The sequence below is a fragment of the Zootoca vivipara genome, chromosome Z2 (assembly GCF_965207765.1).
Source record: "Zootoca vivipara chromosome Z2, rZooViv2.hap1.1, whole genome shotgun sequence".
Lineage (NCBI taxonomy): Eukaryota > Metazoa > Chordata > Lepidosauria > Squamata > Lacertidae > Zootoca > Zootoca vivipara.
In genome coordinates this window covers 46,070,263-46,090,267 of record NC_142585.1, presented here as the reverse complement: position 1 = coordinate 46,090,267, position 20,005 = coordinate 46,070,263, and the positions used below count along the sequence as shown (strand labels likewise).

Below are 20,005 nucleotides of genomic sequence, written 5' to 3'. Positions count from 1 at the left end.
TTACTGAGCGCAGGCGAAGCTGCGGGAGTCCTTATCCGGCGGAAGACTTACCCTGCGTCCGCTGCTGGCGCTCTGCACGTGCTCAAAGGCGCCCTCGCCGGAACCAAACAAAGCAACCGCGGGGAAACATGAGAGTAGTTTGTGGGTTCGACCCCCCGCCCTCCCCACTCACCTCCAGCTCTTTGAAGAAGATGCAGCCACGCGCCCACTCCACAATGGCAAAGAGGGTCTGATCCGCCATCTTGCACATGAGGCCAAAGGTGCTGAGCTTGTCGTGGCGGCCCTTGCTCTGCTCCTCTTGCAGGCAGGACAGGATGCGGCCCTTGACTTGTGCCTCGTCGGGCTCCTGCTGCAGCAGCTTCAGGATCACATCCGGCATGTCGGTCCCCGTTGCTGGGGAGCCGCCGCCACCACTGGGGTAGACCTCCGGGTACGGGTACGCTGCCGGGGCCGCCTCGCTTGGATGCGCCGCGTACGGGTCCGGGAATTCGGACTTGATGGCCCGGCTGGCGAAGGGTGGGTAGTGGTACCCCAAGGGCACCGTGGGCACGGCCAGCGTGGGCGTCCCGTAGGAGCTGCGCTCGTAGTCGACAGGCGTCATGGCGGCCAAGCTGCCTATCCCACTGCTGCCACCACTGGAGCCATTGCTGGGCAAGGGCATCGCCTTCGGCACCCCAGGGTGGGGGTGATGGCTCAAGCCATACTCCACGGCCGCCTGAACCGAGGATACGATGGGCGGCGGGGCCGGCGTCTCCACTTTGAAACTGTTGGCGCGGATCAGGGCCTTCTTCTGCTGCTTCATGGCGCGGTCCCGCTTGTACATGGGCCCGAACTTGTTCCGGCCGCCCCGCATGCGGTCGGCGCGCACGGCTGCAGGGAGGAGGGGAAGGCAGGGCAAAGGGAGAGAAAGCGGGGGAAAGGCATCAGACGTCGTGGGAAGACAGCGGGTTGTAGTGGTTAAGAGCGGTGGACTCGTCAACGACTCAACAACAACTCAGAGGGAACGCTGAATTAATAGGAATAGGGATCATGGGAGTTGTAGTTCTGAAACATCTGGAGAGCCCAGTTTGGATCATGGGAGTTGTAGTTCCAAAATAGGCATAGGCAAACTTGGCTCTCCAGCTGTTTTGGAACTACAACTCCCATGATCCCTGACCACTGGCCCTGTTAGCTAGGGATCATGGGAGTTGTAGTTCCAAAACATGTGGAGAGCCAAGGTTGCCTATGCCTGCTCTAGATGTTTTGGAACTACAACTCCCATCATCCCTGACCACTGGCCCTGTTAGCTAGGGATCATGGGAGTTGTAGTTCCAAAATAGGCATAGGCAAACTTGGCTCTCCAGCTGTTTTGGAACTACAACTCCCATGATCCCTGACCACTGGCCCTGTTAGCTAGGGATCATGGGAGTTGTAGTTTCAAAACATCTGGAGAGCCAAGGCTGCCTATGTATGTTTTACAGCAGGCATCCCCAAACTCTGGCCCTCCAGATGTTTTGGCCTACAACTCCCATGATCCCTAGCTAACAGGACCAGTGGTCAGGGATGATGGGAATTGTAGTCCATTGCTGTTTGGGTGGTGGATGCTGTGCATGGAGGCGCACACTCTTTTGAAAAACGCACGTGCTCGCCAGCGAAGGTTTTGCGTTCTCACGACCTAGGCAGGAAATGCACTAATAACAACAACAAAAAATTATTATTTATACCACGCCTATCTGGCAGGGTTTCCCCAGCCACTCTGGGCGGCTTCCAACAGAAAAATAAAATACAGTAATCTGTTAAACATTCAAAGCCTCCCTAAACAGGGCTGCCTTCAGATGGTCAGGGATCATGGGAGTTGTAGTTCCAAAACATCTAGAGTAGGCATAAGCAACCTTGGCTCTCCAGATGTTTTGGAACTACAACTCCCATGAGAAAAGCAACGGGGGTTAAGAGGGGGAACGAGGAAGAAAATAGTGGCAGATCTTGCATCCCCATGGCTTGTTTGGGCCGGAGCAAAAGCCCTCCTGGCCGCGGTTAGCTCAGAGGCAGCAACATCCAACAGGATCATGGGATCAACAGGATCATTGGAGTTTTAGTTCCAAAACATCTGGAGAGCCAAAGTTGCCTATACCTGCTGCAGATGTTTTGGAAGTACAACTCCCATGATCCCTGACCACTGGCCCTGTTAGCTAGGGATCATGGGAGTTGTAGTTCCAAAACATCTGGAGCAGGCACAGGCAACCTTGGCTCTCCAGATGTTTTGGAACTAAAACTCCCATGATCCCTAGCTCACAGGGCGAGGGGCCAGGGATCATGGGAGTTGTAGTTCCAAAACATCTGGAGCAGGCATAAGCAACCTTGGCTCTCCAAATGTTTTGGAACTACAACTCCCATGATCCCTAGCTCACAGGGGCAGTGGCCAGGGATGATGGGAGTTGTAGTTCTGAAACATCTGGAGAGCCCAGTTTGGATAGATGGAAAGATGGAAAGATGGAAAGATGGATTAATGCAGACATATGCAACCTTGGCTCTCCCATGATCCCTAACTCCAGTAGTCAGGGATCATGGGAATTGTAGTTCCAAAACATCTGGAGAGCCAAGGTTGCCTATGCCTGCATTAATATATCCAACCATCATTCCATCAATCCATTTATCCATCAATCCATTAATCCATCCATCCGTTAATCCAGGCATAGGCAACCTTGGCTCTCCAGATGTTTTGGAACTACAACTCCCATTTGTAGTCCCAAAAAGCCTGGAGGGCCGAGTTTAGGGATGCCTGATCCGAGACATAGCCTGGATGTCAGGATCCCTCCCCACCCCCTTGGCAGAAGGCGCTTTTGCAGTCAGCACCTCCCTTCCGGCTTGCAACAACTCGCCCACTCCCCCCACACCCCCATAGCTGTCCAGTTTTCCCTTTTCTCGCAAGGAAGCTTATTCAGCATCAAGGAATTTCCCTTGAAAAAAGGGAAGAACTTGACAGCTATGCCCAGCCCCCAAGGCTATGCCGACGGGAATCACCTTCGAGTTTCATCCCCACAACGAGGCACTTCTGGAACCGGCAATAGGGACACCGCTTGCGCTGCGTCTTGTCGATCTTGCAATTCTGGCTCTCGGTACACGTGTAATGTTTGTTGTTCTGCACCGTTCGCTTGAAGAAGCCCTGAGGGATAAGACGTGCGGGGAGGAAGTGTGAGAGAAATTTGAGGAGTCCGGAAGTACCCATAATTCCCCAGAAATTATGGGGCTGGGTGGTCCTCAGTATGCGGGTGACCCCCAGCTCTACCTCTCTTTCAAATCAGAACCAGCTAAGGCGGGGACAGTCCTGTGTGAGAGCCTGGAGGCAGTTGGAGGATGGATGGCGGCTAACAGATTGGTTAGCTGTATTGTTTTTAATATTTGGTTGTAAGCCGCCCAGAGTGGCTGGGGAAACCCAGACAGATGGGCGGGGTATAAATAATTTATTATTATTATTATTATTATTATTATTATTATTATTATTATTATTAGAGCCGAGTGCTGCATGCTCTAGTTATCTCTCGCTTGGACTAGGAGTCTGGAAATGCCCATAATTCCCCACAAATTATGGGGCTGGGTGTTCCTCAGTCTGCGGATGACACCCAGCTCTACCTCTCTTTCAAATCAGAACCAGTTAAGGCGGTGAAGGTCCTGTGTGAGGGCCTGGAGGCGGTTGGATGGCGGCTAACGGATTGAGGTCGAATCCAGACCAGACAGAAGGACTGTTTGTGGGGAACAGGGGGCAGGTGGGTGTGGGGGACTCCCTGGTTCTGAATGGGGCAACTGTGCCCCTGAAGGACCAGCTGCGCAGCCTGGGAGTCATTTTGGACTCAAAACTGTCCATGGAGGTGCAGGTCCATTCTGTGTCCAGGGTAGAAGGATGAGACCCTACCAGCCTGCGGACTGTCTCTCCAGCGTGGTGCATGCTCTGGTAATCTCCCGCTTGGACTACTGCAATGCACTACATGGGGCTACCTTTGAAGGTGACCCGGAAACTACAATTATTATTATTATTATTATTATTATTATTATTATTATTATTATTATTAACGGGGAACACAGGTGGGTCCCACACTCCTCGCCTTGAAAGCCCCGCCCTGCCCAAAGCATCTGTCCCTTGGGAGGAAGATTTAAACATGTTCTCTGAGTATGCCCAGGGGAACTCTCGCTTTAGTAAATATGCCAGACCTTCCAGAGCAAGGGCTATGATTCGGTGAACCCCGACACAGATTAAGCTCGGGTGCAGAAGGGACAAGACTGTATCATCATCATCATCATCATCATCATTATTTATTATGTATTCCCCGCCCATCTGGCTGGGCTTCCCGAGCCACTCTGGGCGGCTTCCAACAGAAGATTGAAATGCAATAATCTAATCAACATTAAAAGCTTCCCTAAACAGGGCTGCCTTCAGATGTCCTCTAAAAGTCTGGTAGTTGTTTTTTTCTTTGACATCTAACGGAAGGGCGTTCCACAGGGGGGGGCCACCACCGAGAAGGCCCTCTGCCTGGTTCCCTGTAACCTTACTTCTCGCAACGAGGGAACCGCCAGAAGGCCCTTGGTGCTGGACCTCAGTGTCCGGGCAGAACGATGGGGGTGGAGACACTCTTTCAGGTATACAGGACCAAGGCTGTTTAGGGCTTCCAAGGTCAGCACCAACACTTTGAATTGTGCTCGGAAACGTACTGGGAGCCAATGGAGGTCTTTCAGGACCGGTGTTATGTGGTCTCGGCGGCCGCTCCCAGTCAACAGTCTAGCTGCCGCATTCTGGATTAGTTGTAGTTTCCGGGTCACCTTCAAAGGTAGCCCCACGTAGAGCGCATTGCAGTAGTCCAAGCGAGAGATAACCAGAGCATGCACCACTGGCAAGACAGTCCGCGGGTAGGTAGGGTCTCATCCTGCTCCCCTGGACACAGAATGGACCTGCGCCTCCATGGACAGCTGTGAGTCCAGAATGACTCCCAGGCTGCGCACCTGGTCCTTCAGGGGCACAGTTACCCCATTCAGGACCAGGGAGTCCTCCACAACTGCCAGCCTCCTTTCCCCCATGAACAGGACTTTTGTCTTGTCAGGATTCAACCTCAATCCGTTAGCTGCCATCCATCCTCCAACCATCTCCAGGCACTCACACAGGACCTTCCCCGCCTTCACTGGTTCTGATTTGAAAAAGAGGTAGAGCTGGGTATCATCCGCATACTGGCGAGACAGTCTGCGGGCAGGTAGGGTCTCATCCTGCGTACCAGATTGAGCTGGTAGACAGCCGCCCTGGACACAGACATCACATCACAACACATCACATCACATAGAATCATAGAGTTGGAAGAGACCACAAGGGCCATCCAGTCCAACCCCCTACCAAGCAGGAAACACCATCAAAGCATTCCTGACAGATGGCTGTCAAGCCTCCGCTTAATGACCTCCAAAGAAGGAGACTCCACCACACTCCTTGGCAGCAAGTTCCACTGTCGAACAGCTCTTTGTCAGGAAGTTCTTCCTAATGTTGAGGTGGAATCTTCTTTCTTGTAGTTTGAATTCATTGCTCTGTGTCCTCTTCTCTGGGGCAGCAGAAAACCACCTTTCTCCCTCCTCTATATGACATCCTTTGATATATTTGAACATGGCTATCATATCACCCCTTCACCTTCTCTTCTCCAGGCTAAACATAACCAGCTCCCTAAGCCGTTCCTCATAAGGCATTGTTTCCAGGCCTTTGACCATTTTGGTTGCCCTCCTCTGGACACGTTCCAGCTTGTCAGTATCCTTCTTGAACTGTGGTGCCCAGAACTGGACACAGTACTCCAGATGAGGTCTGACCAGAGCAGAAGACAGTGGTACTATTACTTCCCTTGATCTAGATGCTATACTCCTATTGATGCAGCCCAGAATTGCATTGGCCTTTTGAGCTGCTGCATCACACTGTTGACTCATGTCAAGTTGGTGGTCTACCAAGACTCCTAGATCCTTTTCACATCTACTGCTCTCAAGCCAGGTCTCACCCATACTTTCTTTCTTTCTTCCTTTCTTTTTTTGCCCACGTTTGGTACTTTACATTTCCCCCTGTTCAAATTCATCTTGTTTGCTTTGGTCCAGTTGTCTAATCTGTTAAGGTCTTTTGGAAGCGTGATCCTGTCCTCTGGGGTATTAGCCACCCCTCCCCATTTGGTGTCCTCTGCAAACTTGATCAGGATGCCCTCAAGCCCATCATCCAAGTCGTTGATAAAGATGTGGAAGAAATTGAACAAGTCGTCTATAAAGATGTTGAAGTGAAAATGTTTTCCTTCAACCAGGCATTCAGCCAATTAACATTTTGTGTCCTTTTCAAGGTGATTCGGGGAGGAGAGATGTTTGTGTGTTTGATAATTTACGCCCTTTCATATTCTGCCTTCTGTAATCAACCTTCAGCCAGGATTCAAGAACCATAGGCGAGGGGGGAGGGAAGCAGTGCCGACTTGCCACACAATTGTTAATTCTGAATTTCAGATTGGTTGTGAGCCGCCCTGGGACTTTGATGAAGAGGGAGCACTACATTGAATAATTCTAATTCTAACTGAACGGCTGAACAGTGGGGGTGGAGACGCTCCTTCAGGTATACAGGACCGAGGCCGTTTAGGGCTTTCAAGATCAGTACCAACACTTTGAACTGTGCTCGACAATGAACTGGGAGCCAATTGAGATCTTTCAAGACTGGTGTTATGTGGTCTCAGTGGCCGCTCCCAGTCACCAGTCTAGCTGCCGCATTCTGGATTAATTGTAGTTTCCGGGTCACCTTCAAAGGTAGCCCCACGTAGAGCGCATTGCAGTAGTCCAAGCGGGAGGTAACTAGAGCATGCACCACGCTGGCAAGACAGTGTGGGCAAGTAGGGTCTCATCCTCCGTCCCAGACGCAGCTGCCCTGGACACAGAATGGACCTGCCCACAGAATGACTCCCAAGCTGCGCACCTGGTCCTTCAGGGGCACAGTTACCCCATTGAGGACCAGGGAGTCCCCCACATTTGCCCGCCTCCTGTCCCCCAGAAACAGTCCTTCTGTCTTGTCAGGATTCAGCCTCAATCCATTAGCCGCCATCCATCCTCCAACCACCTCCAGGCACTCACACTAAGGGAAGGAATTCACTTTCCCCAGCCAGAGAGTGAGACAAGGTGAGAGATTTTTTTTAAGACTACATCTCAAGGCACCCCCAAACTCCAGCTGCTTTGGGACGACAGCTCCCATGATCCCTGTCTAACAGGACCAGTGGTCAGGGATGATGGGAATTGTAGTCCCCAAGCAGCCGGAGGGATGTTTTGCCCTACAACTCCCACCATCCCTAGCTAACAGGACCAGTGCTCAAGTCAGTTTGGGGGTGGGCTTGAGGGCATCCTGATCAAGTTTGCAGAGGACACCAAATTGGGAGGAGTGGCTAATACCCCAGAGCAGTGTTTCTCAACCTTTTTTGGGCCACGGCACACTTGTTCTATGAAAAAAAATCCCGCGGCACACCAACTCTGTGCCGCCCTATATTTAGTTTAGTTTGAAGGGGAGACGTAAAGCATGCCACTAAAGAACTGCTGCGCAGTAGCCAGGCGGACCCACCAGGCGCAGAGCCTGCGGAGCGAGCGGGGACACGTTAGACGGCACGCACAGACCCCAGGCGGGCAGACACGAGCGCGCAGCTGCCGCTGCCTCCCTCCCAGCCGCCCCAGGCAGCCGCCGCCGCTCTGGCCCGGCGAAGGGAAGCCCTGTGCAGCCTTCCCCGCCTGCCTCCTCCTCCCCAGGTGGCGGCGCCCTCTCTGGCCTCCGGCTGGATGCCGACTCTAAATTTTGCCGCGACGTGAAGGGCGATTTGCATTGTCACGTGCCTGGCGGCCGCCAATATACATCACTGACCCACCGGAAAGGAAGCCAGCCGGGTCACGACGCGGGCGCTCGCCTCGTGTCGTGACCCGGCCGGCTTCCTTTCCGGCGGCTCAGCGACGTGACAATGCAAATCGCCCTTCTGGTTGCGGCACACCAGCCAGCGTCTCGCGGCACAGTAGTGTGCCGCAGAACACCGGTTGAGAAATGCTGCCCCAGAGGACAGGATCACACTTCCAAATGACCTGAACAGATTGTTTCTCAACCAGTGTGCCTCCAGATGTTTTGGGACTACAACTCCCATCATCCCTAGCTAGCAAGACCAGTGGTCAGGAATGATGGGAGTTGTAGTCCCAAAACATCTGGAGGCACACTGGTTGAGAAACACTTAGACAACTGGGCCAAAGCAAACAAGATGGATTTGAACAGGGAGAAATGGAAAGTGCAAAAAAAAATTGAAATGATGGGTGACACCTGGCTTGAGAGCAGTACATGTGAAAAGGATCTGGGAGTCTTGGCAGACCACCAACTTGACATGAGTCAACAGTGTGATGCAGCAGCTCAAAAAGCCAATGCAATTCTGGGCTGCATCAATAGGAGTATAGCATCTAGATGAAGGGAAGTAATAGTATCACTGTCTTCTGCTCTGGTCACACCTAACCTGGAGTACTGTGTCCAGTTCTGGGCACCACAGTTCAAAAAGAATACTGACAAGCTGGAACGTGTCCAGAGGAGGACAACCAAAATGGTCAAAGGCCTGGAAATGATGCCTTATGAGGAATGGCTTAGGGAGCTGGGCATGTTTCGCCTGGAGAAGAGAAGGTGATGGGGTGATATGATAGCCATGTTCAAATAAAGCAAAGGATGTCATATAGAGGAGGGAGAAAGGTTGTTTTCTGCTGCTCCAGAGGAGCGGACATGGAGCATGCAAAGAAGTGGAAGGAACCTTTTACCATATGTGGTGGACTTGCCCCCAAGTAAAGAGCTTCTGAGGTAAGATTTATAATGAGTTGAAGAAAGTGTTTAAAAACACGTTTGTTAAGAACCCAGAGGCTTTTTTACTTGGGATTACAAGAAAAGAACTGCCAAAGAAAGATGTTACTTTTTTTCTGTATGCCACAACAGCAGCTAGAATTGTATTAGCAAAGAATTGGAGATCTGAAGAGATGCCTACAGTGGACGATTGGCAGATGAAGCTGATGGAATTTATGGAACTGTCTGAACTGACTGGGAGAATCCGGGACCGGGGAGAAGCATCAGTGGAAGAAGAGTAGAAGAAATTTAAAATTTATTTAGAGAAGAATTATAAGATTAAAAATATTTAATAAAGGAAGTGGAAGTATAAAGTGGTTGTAGAAGCAAAATTGATTAATGGAGGATGATTTAAGATAAATGAAAAATAGGTAATGAGTTTTCAAGATCCAAACTATATTTTTATGTAACTATATTTTTATGTGTTGGTAAAATGTCAGGAAAAAGGATCAAGAATAAGATTTATAATGAGTAAATTTAGAAAAAGAAGGTGAATAAGAATTAGAAAGTGTTGAATTAGTTATTAATAGAAGGGAGGATAGGAGGAAGTCCATAGAGATAATGAATTGTATTTGAGCAATATACGACTATGTAAAGTTAATTTCAATGTTATCAATGTTCAAATGTGCTTATGATTATGTATGGATTCGTTTTTTATTTTTGCTTTTTGTTACATTTTTCTTTTTGTCTTTTGGCTCCAGAAAAAGAGGCGCGCAGGCTCCTCCTCGGGCGTGCAGAGTCGGCGAATCATAGATTTCCCCGCGCGTAAAAATATGCAAGGCGCTTTCTTGGAAAATCATTGCCATCCCATCATCCACACACCCTGACCGACTTCCACACCCAAGCTCACCGGATAACGTCCCCAGATCCCCAACCGGGGCTCCAGAAAAAAAGGCGCGCAGGGTCCTCCTCGGGCGCGCAGCCATAGATCTCCCCGCTCGTAAAAATCTACAGGGCGCTTTCTTGGAAAATCATTGCCATCCCATCCACACACCCTGACCGACTGCCACACCCAAGCTCACAGGAAAACGTCCCCAGATTCCCCACCGGGGCTCCAGAAAAAGAGGCGCGCAGGGTCCTCCTCGGGAGTGCAGCCATAGATTTCCCCGCGCGTAAAAATATGCAAGGCGCTTTCTTGGAAAATCATTGCCATCCCATCCACACACCCAACTCTCCCCTAGGTTGTTTTCCGTAGGCTCTTTCTTTTCTTTTCTTTTCTTTTAATTAGAGAAAAGAAAAAGATTAAAATTATTATACATACATACATTATCTTACATATACATTATCTTACACACAGATGAAACTCAGAAAATTAGAATATCGTCAAAAAGTGCCTTTATTTCAGTAATGCGACTTAAAAGGTGAAACCAATCTATGAGATAGATGCGTGACATGCAAAGCGAGATATGTCCAGCCTTGATTTGTTGTCATTGTAATTATTTGTCGGTGGCGTCAATTATAAATGGGATGTCATTAATGGAATGTCGTAGCCATGTGGATTTTTGTAGGATTGCAACTATTTGTTTTATTACTGTGGAATTTCCAAAAGAAATCATTTGTCAAAATTAAAAGGGAAAAATTACATTAAAATTAAAATTAAAAAAATAAAAAGTTGCATTACTGAAATAAATGCACTTTTTGACGATATTCTCTTTTTCTGAGTTTCATTTTTTTACTTTTATTTATTTTTTTTAGAGAAAAGAAAAATATTAAAATCATTAGACATACATAATTATCTTACATACATCATTTCCTTACTTGAACTAATCTTCATGCAATCAAAATTAAATACAAAACTACGGTAGAATCCATTTTCAGTTGATCGTCATCCCCCTCCACCCCCCTCCACATGTGTCTGCCTTCCAATCACATAATCTGTAATAATAATAATAATGTTGTTGTTTTTTAGTCGTTTAGTCATGTCCGACTCTTCGTGACTCCATGGACCATAGCACGCCAGGCACTATAATATATTATAAATATATTATTATTATTGTTGTTGTTATTATTAATTTATAATATATTTGTACCCCGCCCATCCGGTTTAGTTTCCCCAGCCAGCCACTCTGGGCGCCTTCCAACTGAATATTAAAATCCAATAATCTATTAAACATTATTAAACATTATTAAACATTTGTTAACTTAAATCCATACATAATCTTTGGTAGATGTACAAGATTAAATCCTTAAATCCCTGAACTTTGTAGCACCCTTGTTACACAAGTCAGGCACTGTTACAACAACAACAACAACAACAACAACAACAACAACAACAACAACAACAAATATTATTTGTACCCCGCCCATAGCACCCTTGTTACACAAGCCAGGCATTGTTACAATAATAATAATAATAATAATAATAGGTATTATTTGTACCCCGCCCATAGCACCCTTGTTACACAAGCCAGGCATTCTTCCAACAGAGATTAAAATACATTCAAATATCAATTCCCTAAACATATTATTTCTCTATTAAAATCTTTTCCCTATCATTTCCTTTATACATCATTCTGATCTTCTTTCCCATTCAACATTTCACTACATCATTCTTTAACTGTTCCATCATGTGACTTAATTCATCCTCTACTCTCTTGTCGTCGGGGCTTCCCTTCATTGGATAGCAAATCCGGTTTCTCAAGATCATGTTTTAAATAGTCTTTCAAAGTAGATGGAGAAACCCCATTTGCTATCAAATTAAGGCTCTTAATAATATGAACTGCTAATTCATTGGAGAGCAAGTCCGGTTCTTCAAGATCATTTTTTAAATACAGTAGTCTTTCAAATTAGATGGAGAAACCCCATTTGCTATCAAATTAAGGCTCTTAAAAATATGAACTGCTAATTAATAGGATAGCTAATCCGGTTCTTCGAAATCGTTTTTTAAACAGTCTTCAAAATTAGATGGAGACACCGGATTTGCCATCAAATTAAGGCTTTTAATAATATGAAGTGCTAAGACTTGCGGGTCTCCAAAAGACGGGTCTCCTTTTTGGAATCTCCTTTTGAGAACGCCAGAGCGCGATGCGTTTCCGCGGACGCATTTCCTGATCCGAATCGCCCTCAAATCAGTCGGTTTCATTTTATTCCAGAAGAGTTTAATTCCTTCTCCGATCAGATTTCCAAATAATTCCCACCGCGCGCATTTTTCGGAAAGGGTTTTAGGGACGGAAAGGCCGCGCAGGGGAAGGATTGGACCCCCCCCCCCAGCTGTCAACTTTTCCCTTTTTCTCAGGGAAATCCCCTTATTCCGAATAGGATTCCTCGCGAGAAAAAGGGAAAAGTGGACAACTATGCGCCCCAGAACAGACCTCGGGAACCTACCGCACCTGAACGGGAGTGGCGATTTTGGGGCGCCGGATCAGGACCCCTTAAGACTCGCCATGCGTAAAAATCGGGAATCAGGACCCCTTAAAACTCGCCATGCGTAAAAACCGGGGTTCCAGCCAGGAGAAGCGAAAAACATTCGCAGTCCCCCTGCGGCCTCTAATTTAATTTATATCTAATTTAATAATTTAATAATAGGTTAAATTAAGTATTATTAAATTAATGATTTGTATCTAATTTAATCATAGATTATTTGTATCTAATTGAATCATAGATAATATATATCTAATTTAATAATAGATAATGTACATCTAATTTAATCATAGATAATTTATATCTAATTTAATCAGAATACACTAATTTCTTAAACATTAAAAGCTTTCCTAAACAGGGAAGAGAAGGGGGGAAACCAAAGGAACTGAGGCCAGATTGTGGGTTCCTCAGAGGCGTGCCGGAGAAAATGAAGATGAGGGAACGTCGAAATATGTACTGGATTTTCAACAGAATATGGGGAAAGGAGCTGGAATTAATGAAAGACTGTTCTGAAGCGCTGGGTTATCCAAAATAATAATAATAATAATAATAATAATAATAATAATAATAATAATAATAATAATAATAATAATAATAATAATAAATTTATACCCCGCCCTCCCCAGCCAAAACCGGGCTCAGTTCCATGCGGAGGGCTTGGCGCTTAAGGGGAAAAAGGTGTTTAACAATAATTTGGGAGCTATTTACCTTTATACATATAATTATGTTGCTAATATAAGTAGCGTGGCTTGATTGTAATGATTGGTTCCCCCCCCCCATTTATATTTATTGCAAATTTCCGTAAGTACAAACACCGACACACAACTACAGACAAATATACAAACATACCACCACAAATTCTATCCATCCATCTCGTTTTTAAAAAATTAAGGATTAATTTTAATAATAATACTGAAGCAGCGATCGCTATTTTACATCACAATGAAGCAGCGGCGGCCAGAATAATTCAAATAATTCAAATTTTCTTTGCATCCTATTTTCTTTTCAAGCAGTGATAGCGACAAACATCCAGGTTTGGTTTGCATCCGAATTATTCCTTTCCAATCCCGTTCTCGCCCTTTCGCCCTGCCAAGATTTGCAAGCTCCCTCCTAATTCAGATTTCTTTTGCATCCGAATTATTCCCTTTCCAATCCCATTCTTGCCTGGCAAGATTTGCAAACCCCCTCCTAATTCAGATTTTCTTTGCATCCTTTCCAATCCCGTTCTCGCCTTTCCGCCCTGCAAAGATTTGCAAGCCCCTTCCTAATTCAGATTTTGTTTTGCATCCGAATTATTCCCTCTCCAATCCCCTTCTCGCCCTGCCGAGATTTGCAAACCCCTTCCCAATTCAGATTTGTTTTGCATCCGAATTATTCCCTTTCCAATCCCGTTCTCGCACTTTCGCCCTGTCAAGATTTGCAAGCCCCACCCTAATTCAGATTTTCTTTGCATCCTTTCCAATCCCGTTCTCGCCTTTCCGCCCTGCAAAGATTTGCAAGCCCCCTCCTAATTCAGATTTGTTTTGTATCCGAATTATTCCCTTTCCAATCCCGTTCTCGCCCTTGCGCCCTGCAAAGATTTGCAAACTCCCTCCTAATTCAGATTTTCTTTGCATCCTTTCCAATCCCGTTCTGGCCCTTTCGCCTTGCCGCATCCTAATTCAGATTTTCTTTGCATCCGAATTATTTCCTTTCCAATCCCGTTCTCGCCCTGCCAAGATCTGCAAGCCCCGTCCCTTAAAAGAGGACCCTCTTTTAAATACGCACGTCCAGCGTCATGTATTATAAAACGAACCACCATCAATTATTATTATTATTATTGTTATTGTTATTGTTATTGTTATTGTTATTGTTATTACACCGACGCTTTTGCGCTGGGGTTTTTTAGGGCGCTGCAGTTCAGACGCCCAATTTCTAATGCGGCATTTATTATGATAATCCCATTTTTTTTGGGGGGGGTCTTTATTCAGTCAGCGCTATGCAGTTTTTTGGAGAGGGGGGAGCCTGCATTTATTTATTTTTCGACCCCCACAAACCAACGCTGCTGCCCTGAAACATTTTCTGGGGGGGTGTCCAACTCTGATCTCAGACCTCTCTTCCCTCTCCCCTTCCTAGGAAGAAGGCCACTAAGTTTAGGGAAGCATTTAAGGTTTAATTGTTGTTGAGTCGTTTAGAAGACATCTAAAGCCAGCCCTGTTTAGGGATGCTTTTAATGTTTAATCGAAAGGGGCTAATAATAATAATAATAATAATAATAATAATAATAATAATAATAATAATATATTAGTTACAGGTGGAACTCAGAAATATTAATTACATTATATATATATATATATATATATATATATATATATATATATATATATATATATATATATATATATTATTTCCATAGAACATGACATTTGTAATTGAGGATTTTGTCCATTCATATAAATGAGAGGCTATAGAGAGGCTTTTAATGTTAAATATATGATTTTATTCTATTTTCTGTTGGAAGCTGCCCAGAGCAGCTGGGGAAACCCAGCCGGATGGGCAGGGTATAAATAAATTATTATTATTATTATTATTATTATTATTATTATTATTATTATTATTATTATTTGTGTCCGACTCTTCTTGACCCCCTGGACCAGGGCACGCTAGGCACTCTTGTCTTCCACTGCCTTCTGCAGTTTGGTCAGACTCATGATGGTGGCTTAGAGAACACTGTCCAGCCATCTTGTCCTCTGTCTCTCCTTCTCCTTGCACCCTCCATCTTTCCCAACATCAGGGTATTTTCCAGGGAGTCTTCTCTTCTCATGAGGTGGCCAAAGTCTTGGAGCATGTTGGTGGCTTCGAGAACACTGTCCCACCATCTCGTCCTCTGTCTGTCCCACCATCTCGTCCTCTGTCGTCCCCTTCTCCTTGTGCCCTCCACCTTTCCAACATCAGGGTCTTTTCCATGGAGTCTTCTCTTCTCATGAGGTGGCCAAAGTCTTGGAGCCCCAGCTTCTGGATCTGTCCTTCCAGTGAGCACTCAGAGCTGATTTCCTTCAGAATTGAGAGGTTGGATCTTCTCGCAGTCCATCGGACTCTCAAGAATCTCCTCCAGCACCAGAATCCAAAAGCATCCATTCTTCGGCCATCTTGATGTTTAATACATTATTGTATGTAATACAATCATCTATTAAACATTACATGTTGTTGTTTAGTCATGTCGGCCACATAGCTATCTAGTTTTCCCTTTTCTCTAGAGGAAGCCTATTTAGCATAAGGGAATTTCCCTTTAAAAAAGGGAGAAATTGACAGCTATGGAGGAGTCGGACACGACTAAACAACAACATGTAATGTTTAATAGATTATGGTATTTTAATATTCTGTGGAAGCCGCCCAGAGTGGCTGGGGAGAACCAGCCAGATGGGCGGGCTATACAGGAAAATTAGAATATCGTTGAAAAGTGCATTTATTTCAGTAACGCAACTTAAAAGTGGAGGGTTGATGGCCATATGTCAATAATGCCTTGATGGTGTTTCCTGCTTGGCAGGGGGTTGGACTGGATGGCCCTTGGGGTCTCTTCCAACTCTAGGATTCTAGGATTCTAAAAGGTGAAACCAATATATGAGATGGATGCGTGACATGCAAAGCAAGATATGCCAAGCCTTGATTTGTTGTAATTGTAATTATTTGCCAATTATTGTAATCATTTGTCAATTGTAAGTGGAATGTCATTAATGAAATGTAATAGGGATGTTTATTTTTGTATGATTGTAACTATCTGTTTCATTACTGTGGAATTTCCAAAAGAAAGCATTTGTCAAAAGAAAAAGAAAAAATAATAAGTTGCATTGCTGAAATCAAGGCACTTTTCGACGATATTCTAATTTTCCGTGTTTCACCTGCATATTGCCATGCCAAAAGAGAATGTGATTAGAGAATTTGTTAAATAATAATAATAATAATTATTATTATTATTTATTATTTATACCCCGCCCATCTGGTTGGGTTTCCCCAGCCACTCTGGGCGGCTTCCAACAGAAGAATAAAATAATCGATTAAAGATTAAAAGCCTCCCTAAATAGGGCTGCCTTCAGATGTCTTCTAAAAATCTGGTAGCTGTTTTTCTCTTTGACCATAAATATAATAATATTATAATTAAAATATGCATATCCATATGTATCTACAAACGGAATGGAATTGAAATATATGGTGATTTATATGAATGGACAAAATCCTCAATTCCAAATGTAATGTTCTATGGAAATAATAACTATATATATATATATATATATATATATATATATATATATAATTAAAAATATGATTACTAAGATATATCCGAGTTTCACCTGTAAATATTATTATTATTATTATTATTATTATTATTATTATTATTATTTCTTCTTCCAACTACTTTGGCTTCTAAAAAAATCCCCTTATTACAGCCTTCCCGGCGTCCCATACTCTATTTATCGGTGTACCCTGCTTTCAATTCTTTTCAAAATAATCAAAATAAAAGTTCAAAATAAAATAAAGCACTTATCCCGCTTTTTGGACTATATTTCCGTCCTCTAAGAATAATTCCTTTAATCTCCATCTTCTATCAGCTCCTTCCCCCTTCTTTCCATTATTCTTGGGTTGTGGTACAAGATACTTTTCGATAGTATTTCTCTTCTTTTACATCTTAATAATAATAATAATAATAATAATAATTTATGATTTATACCCCGCCCATCTGGCTGGGCTTCCCCAGCCACTCTGAGCAGCTTCCAACAGAAGTGTAGGGTTTCTGTAGATTCTACAGAAACCCTACACAGAAGATAATTCTCTAGATGACCAAATTACTATTAGAGGTTGGCTGGCCATCTGTTATGGATGCCTTAGTTGAGATTCCTGTATTGCAGGGGGTTGGACTAGAAGACCCTTGGGGGTCCCTTCCAACTACATTCTATGATTCAGTTCTCTTAGTTGAATTGAATTGAATTGTTTCTTTTATACCTGCGTTGATATTTTTGTTGTGAGCCCGGTCTTGACTGGGAAGGGCGGAGTATAAATAATAATAATATTATTATTAGCCCCTTTCAAGGCACGGATCGCCGTCCCTCGATGCGTATTTGAAAGAGTGGGCATGCACACGAAAGCTCATATCAATGACAAACTTAGTTGGGCTCTAAGGTGGAAACTCGAACTCAGGACGCAAGGGAGAAACGTGCTTGGCAAACCCACACTGGGATCAACTCCTGCCTGGAAACCAGTGTCCCCACTGTGGAAGGACGTGGGGGTCCAGAATTGGCCTCCCCGGTCACTTAGGGATCCATTGTTAGAACCCTGTTGATGGAAGACAATCCCTGTTTACCTATGACAAACTTAGTTTGTCTCTAAGGTGCTACTGGAAGGATTTTTTCTTTTATTTTGACTGTGTCAGACCAACACGGCTACCTAGCTGTAACTAATCCCTGTTTAGGGAAGCTTTTAATCTTGAAGAAATGAGTGTCTTTTAATATTTCTGTTGGAAGCCGCTCAGAGTGGCCAGATGGGCGGGGTATAAATAAATTATTATTTATTTATTTATTTATTATTATTATTATTATTATTATTATTATTATTATTATTATTATTATTATTATTATTATTATTATTATGCTCCGAGGGACGGCCAAAGAAGAATCCTCTTTATTTTGTCCCTTACCTTGCAACTCTCGCAGGTGAGCAATCCGTAATGGTACCCGGACACCTTGTCGCCGCAGACCGGGCACAACTCGTCCAGATCGTCGTCGTAGGAATAATCCATCTCTCCTCCTCTGGAGTAAGGAGTAGGAGAGCTCTGAGCCGGAATCGGCGTCGCTCCGGGAGGCCAGCCGCCTTTATAGCTGTGCTTCGCTGCGTCTCTGGAGGGTGAGGGGGGGCGTTGGGGGTGGAGGTGGGATAGGGGGCGGGCGGGAGTAAGAAGGAGGAGGGTGCTGGCGAGTGGAGAGGTAGGGCTCCGTTCTACCTCGGGTGAAGTACGCTTCAGGGCGAGCACTTTCAACTGGAACGGATTAATCCACTTTCCATGGCTTTCAGTGGGAAAGTGCGTTTCGGGTTAAGGACGCTTCGGGTTAAGGACGGACGTCCAGAACGAATTAAAGTCATACCTCGGGTTAAGTAAGCTTCAGGTTGAGTACGCCGTGGACCCGTCTGGAACGGATTAATCCACTTTCCATTACTTTCGATGGGAAAGTTCGCTTCAGGTTAAGTACGCTTCAGGTTGAGCACTTTCAATATAATCCGTCTGGAACGGATTAATCCACTTTCCATGACTTCCAGTGGGAAAGTTCACTTCAGGTTCAGTACGCTTCAGGTTAAGTACTCCACAGACCGTCTGGAACGGATTAATCCACTTTCCGTTACTTTCAATGGGAAAGTTTGCTTCAGTTTAAGTACGCTTCGGGTTAAGTACGGACTTCCAGAACCAATGACACTCATACTTCGGGTCATAGCTGCCAAGTTATCCCTTTTTTTAAGGGAAATTCCCTTATGCTGAATAGGCTTCCTCGTGAGAAAAGGGAAAACTTGGCAGCTATGCTTCGGGTTAAGTACGCTTCAGTTTAAGTGCTCCGCGCACCCTGTCTGGAACGGATTAATCCACTTTCCGTTGCTTTAATGGGAAAGTGTGCTTCAGGTTAAGGACGCTTCAGGTTAAGTACGGACTTCCGGAACCAGTTAAGCGCTTAACCTGAGGTATCGCTCTTCATTGATTATTGCCTTCATTTTATGGATCAATGGTCTCATTAGACAGTCAAATCCGTGTTAAATTGCTGTTTTAGGGGGTGTTTTCCATCTTCTGGAAAGGATTAATCCACTTTCCTACCCCCCCCCCCACAATACCTCCCCGCGCAGCCCCAAGACGAAATGTCCCGTCCTCATCATCAGCCCAGATGCAGACTGGCTTCCATGGACTCGTTGTGGCCCCGACGGGGCTACTCAGGAGTAGCAGCGGAGACGAAAGGCTACAAGTTGCGAATAAGGGATTGGGAAGGACCCAGCGCGCGCGCGCGCCGAAGGAAGGGCCCTTAGAGGGGCTGGTACCCCCGCCCCCGCCCCCGTTGCCACGGGACACCCCCCAATCCCTCCTTCCATAGCAAAGCTTTTCACACACACACCCGACCCCGCGCCATAGCTGCCAAGTTTTTCCTTTTCTCAGCATAAGGGAAAATCCCTTTAAAAAGGGGATAACTTGGCAGCTATGCCCCTCGCAGCTAAGGCACCGTTGCTGTCCTGGTTTCACTCCAGGGGAGAACATGGAACGAGGGGCATATGGGGGGGTTATTCAGCGGCCTTGACCCCCCCAATCCCTCCTTCCCTAGCAAAGCTTTCCCCCCCCCCCCGCAGCCCCAGCACAGCTAAGACACCGGTGCTGTCCTGGTTCCACTCCAGATTGGAGCGACCCAAACTCTGCGCTTCTCAGGAGGGGACAACATAGGTCGGGGGGCACATGGGGGTATTTAGAGGCCTTCTCCTCTTGGGGGGCAAGAGTCTCCCTCCTGGATGGTTAGGTGCACGCGCGTGTGACGTCGACAGGGCCTCCCCAGCGGCGCTAGGGCACCGTTGCTGTCCTGGTTTCACTCCAGATTGGAGCGACCCAAACGCTGCGCTCCTCAGGAGGGGAGAACATAGGTGGGGGGGGGCACATTTAGAGACCTTCTCCTCTTGGGGGCAAGAGTCTCCCTCCTGGATGGGTGCGTGGGTGGGTGCACGCGCGCGTGACGTCGAGCGCGTCTCCCAAGCACAGCTAAGGCACCGTGGCTGTCCTGGTTTCACTCC

General features: G+C 45.8%; 1 protein-coding gene across 1 annotated transcript in view; it reads right to left on the bottom strand.

Moving 5' to 3' along the window:
- The window catches only part of NR5A1 (nuclear receptor subfamily 5 group A member 1), a 43,833-nt gene extending 25,840 nt beyond the window's left edge, over positions 1 to 17,993 (bottom strand). The window contains exons 1-3 of the mRNA XM_060270249.1: positions 17,892 to 17,993; positions 3,001 to 3,142; positions 173 to 870 (exon numbers count right to left, since the gene is read on the bottom strand). Of these exons, the coding sequence (XP_060126232.1) occupies positions 173 to 870; positions 3,001 to 3,142; positions 17,892 to 17,993 (942 nt within the window). The remainder of the gene's footprint in view (positions 1 to 172; positions 871 to 3,000; positions 3,143 to 17,891) is intronic.
- Positions 17,994 to 20,005: the final 2,012 nt, after the last annotated feature.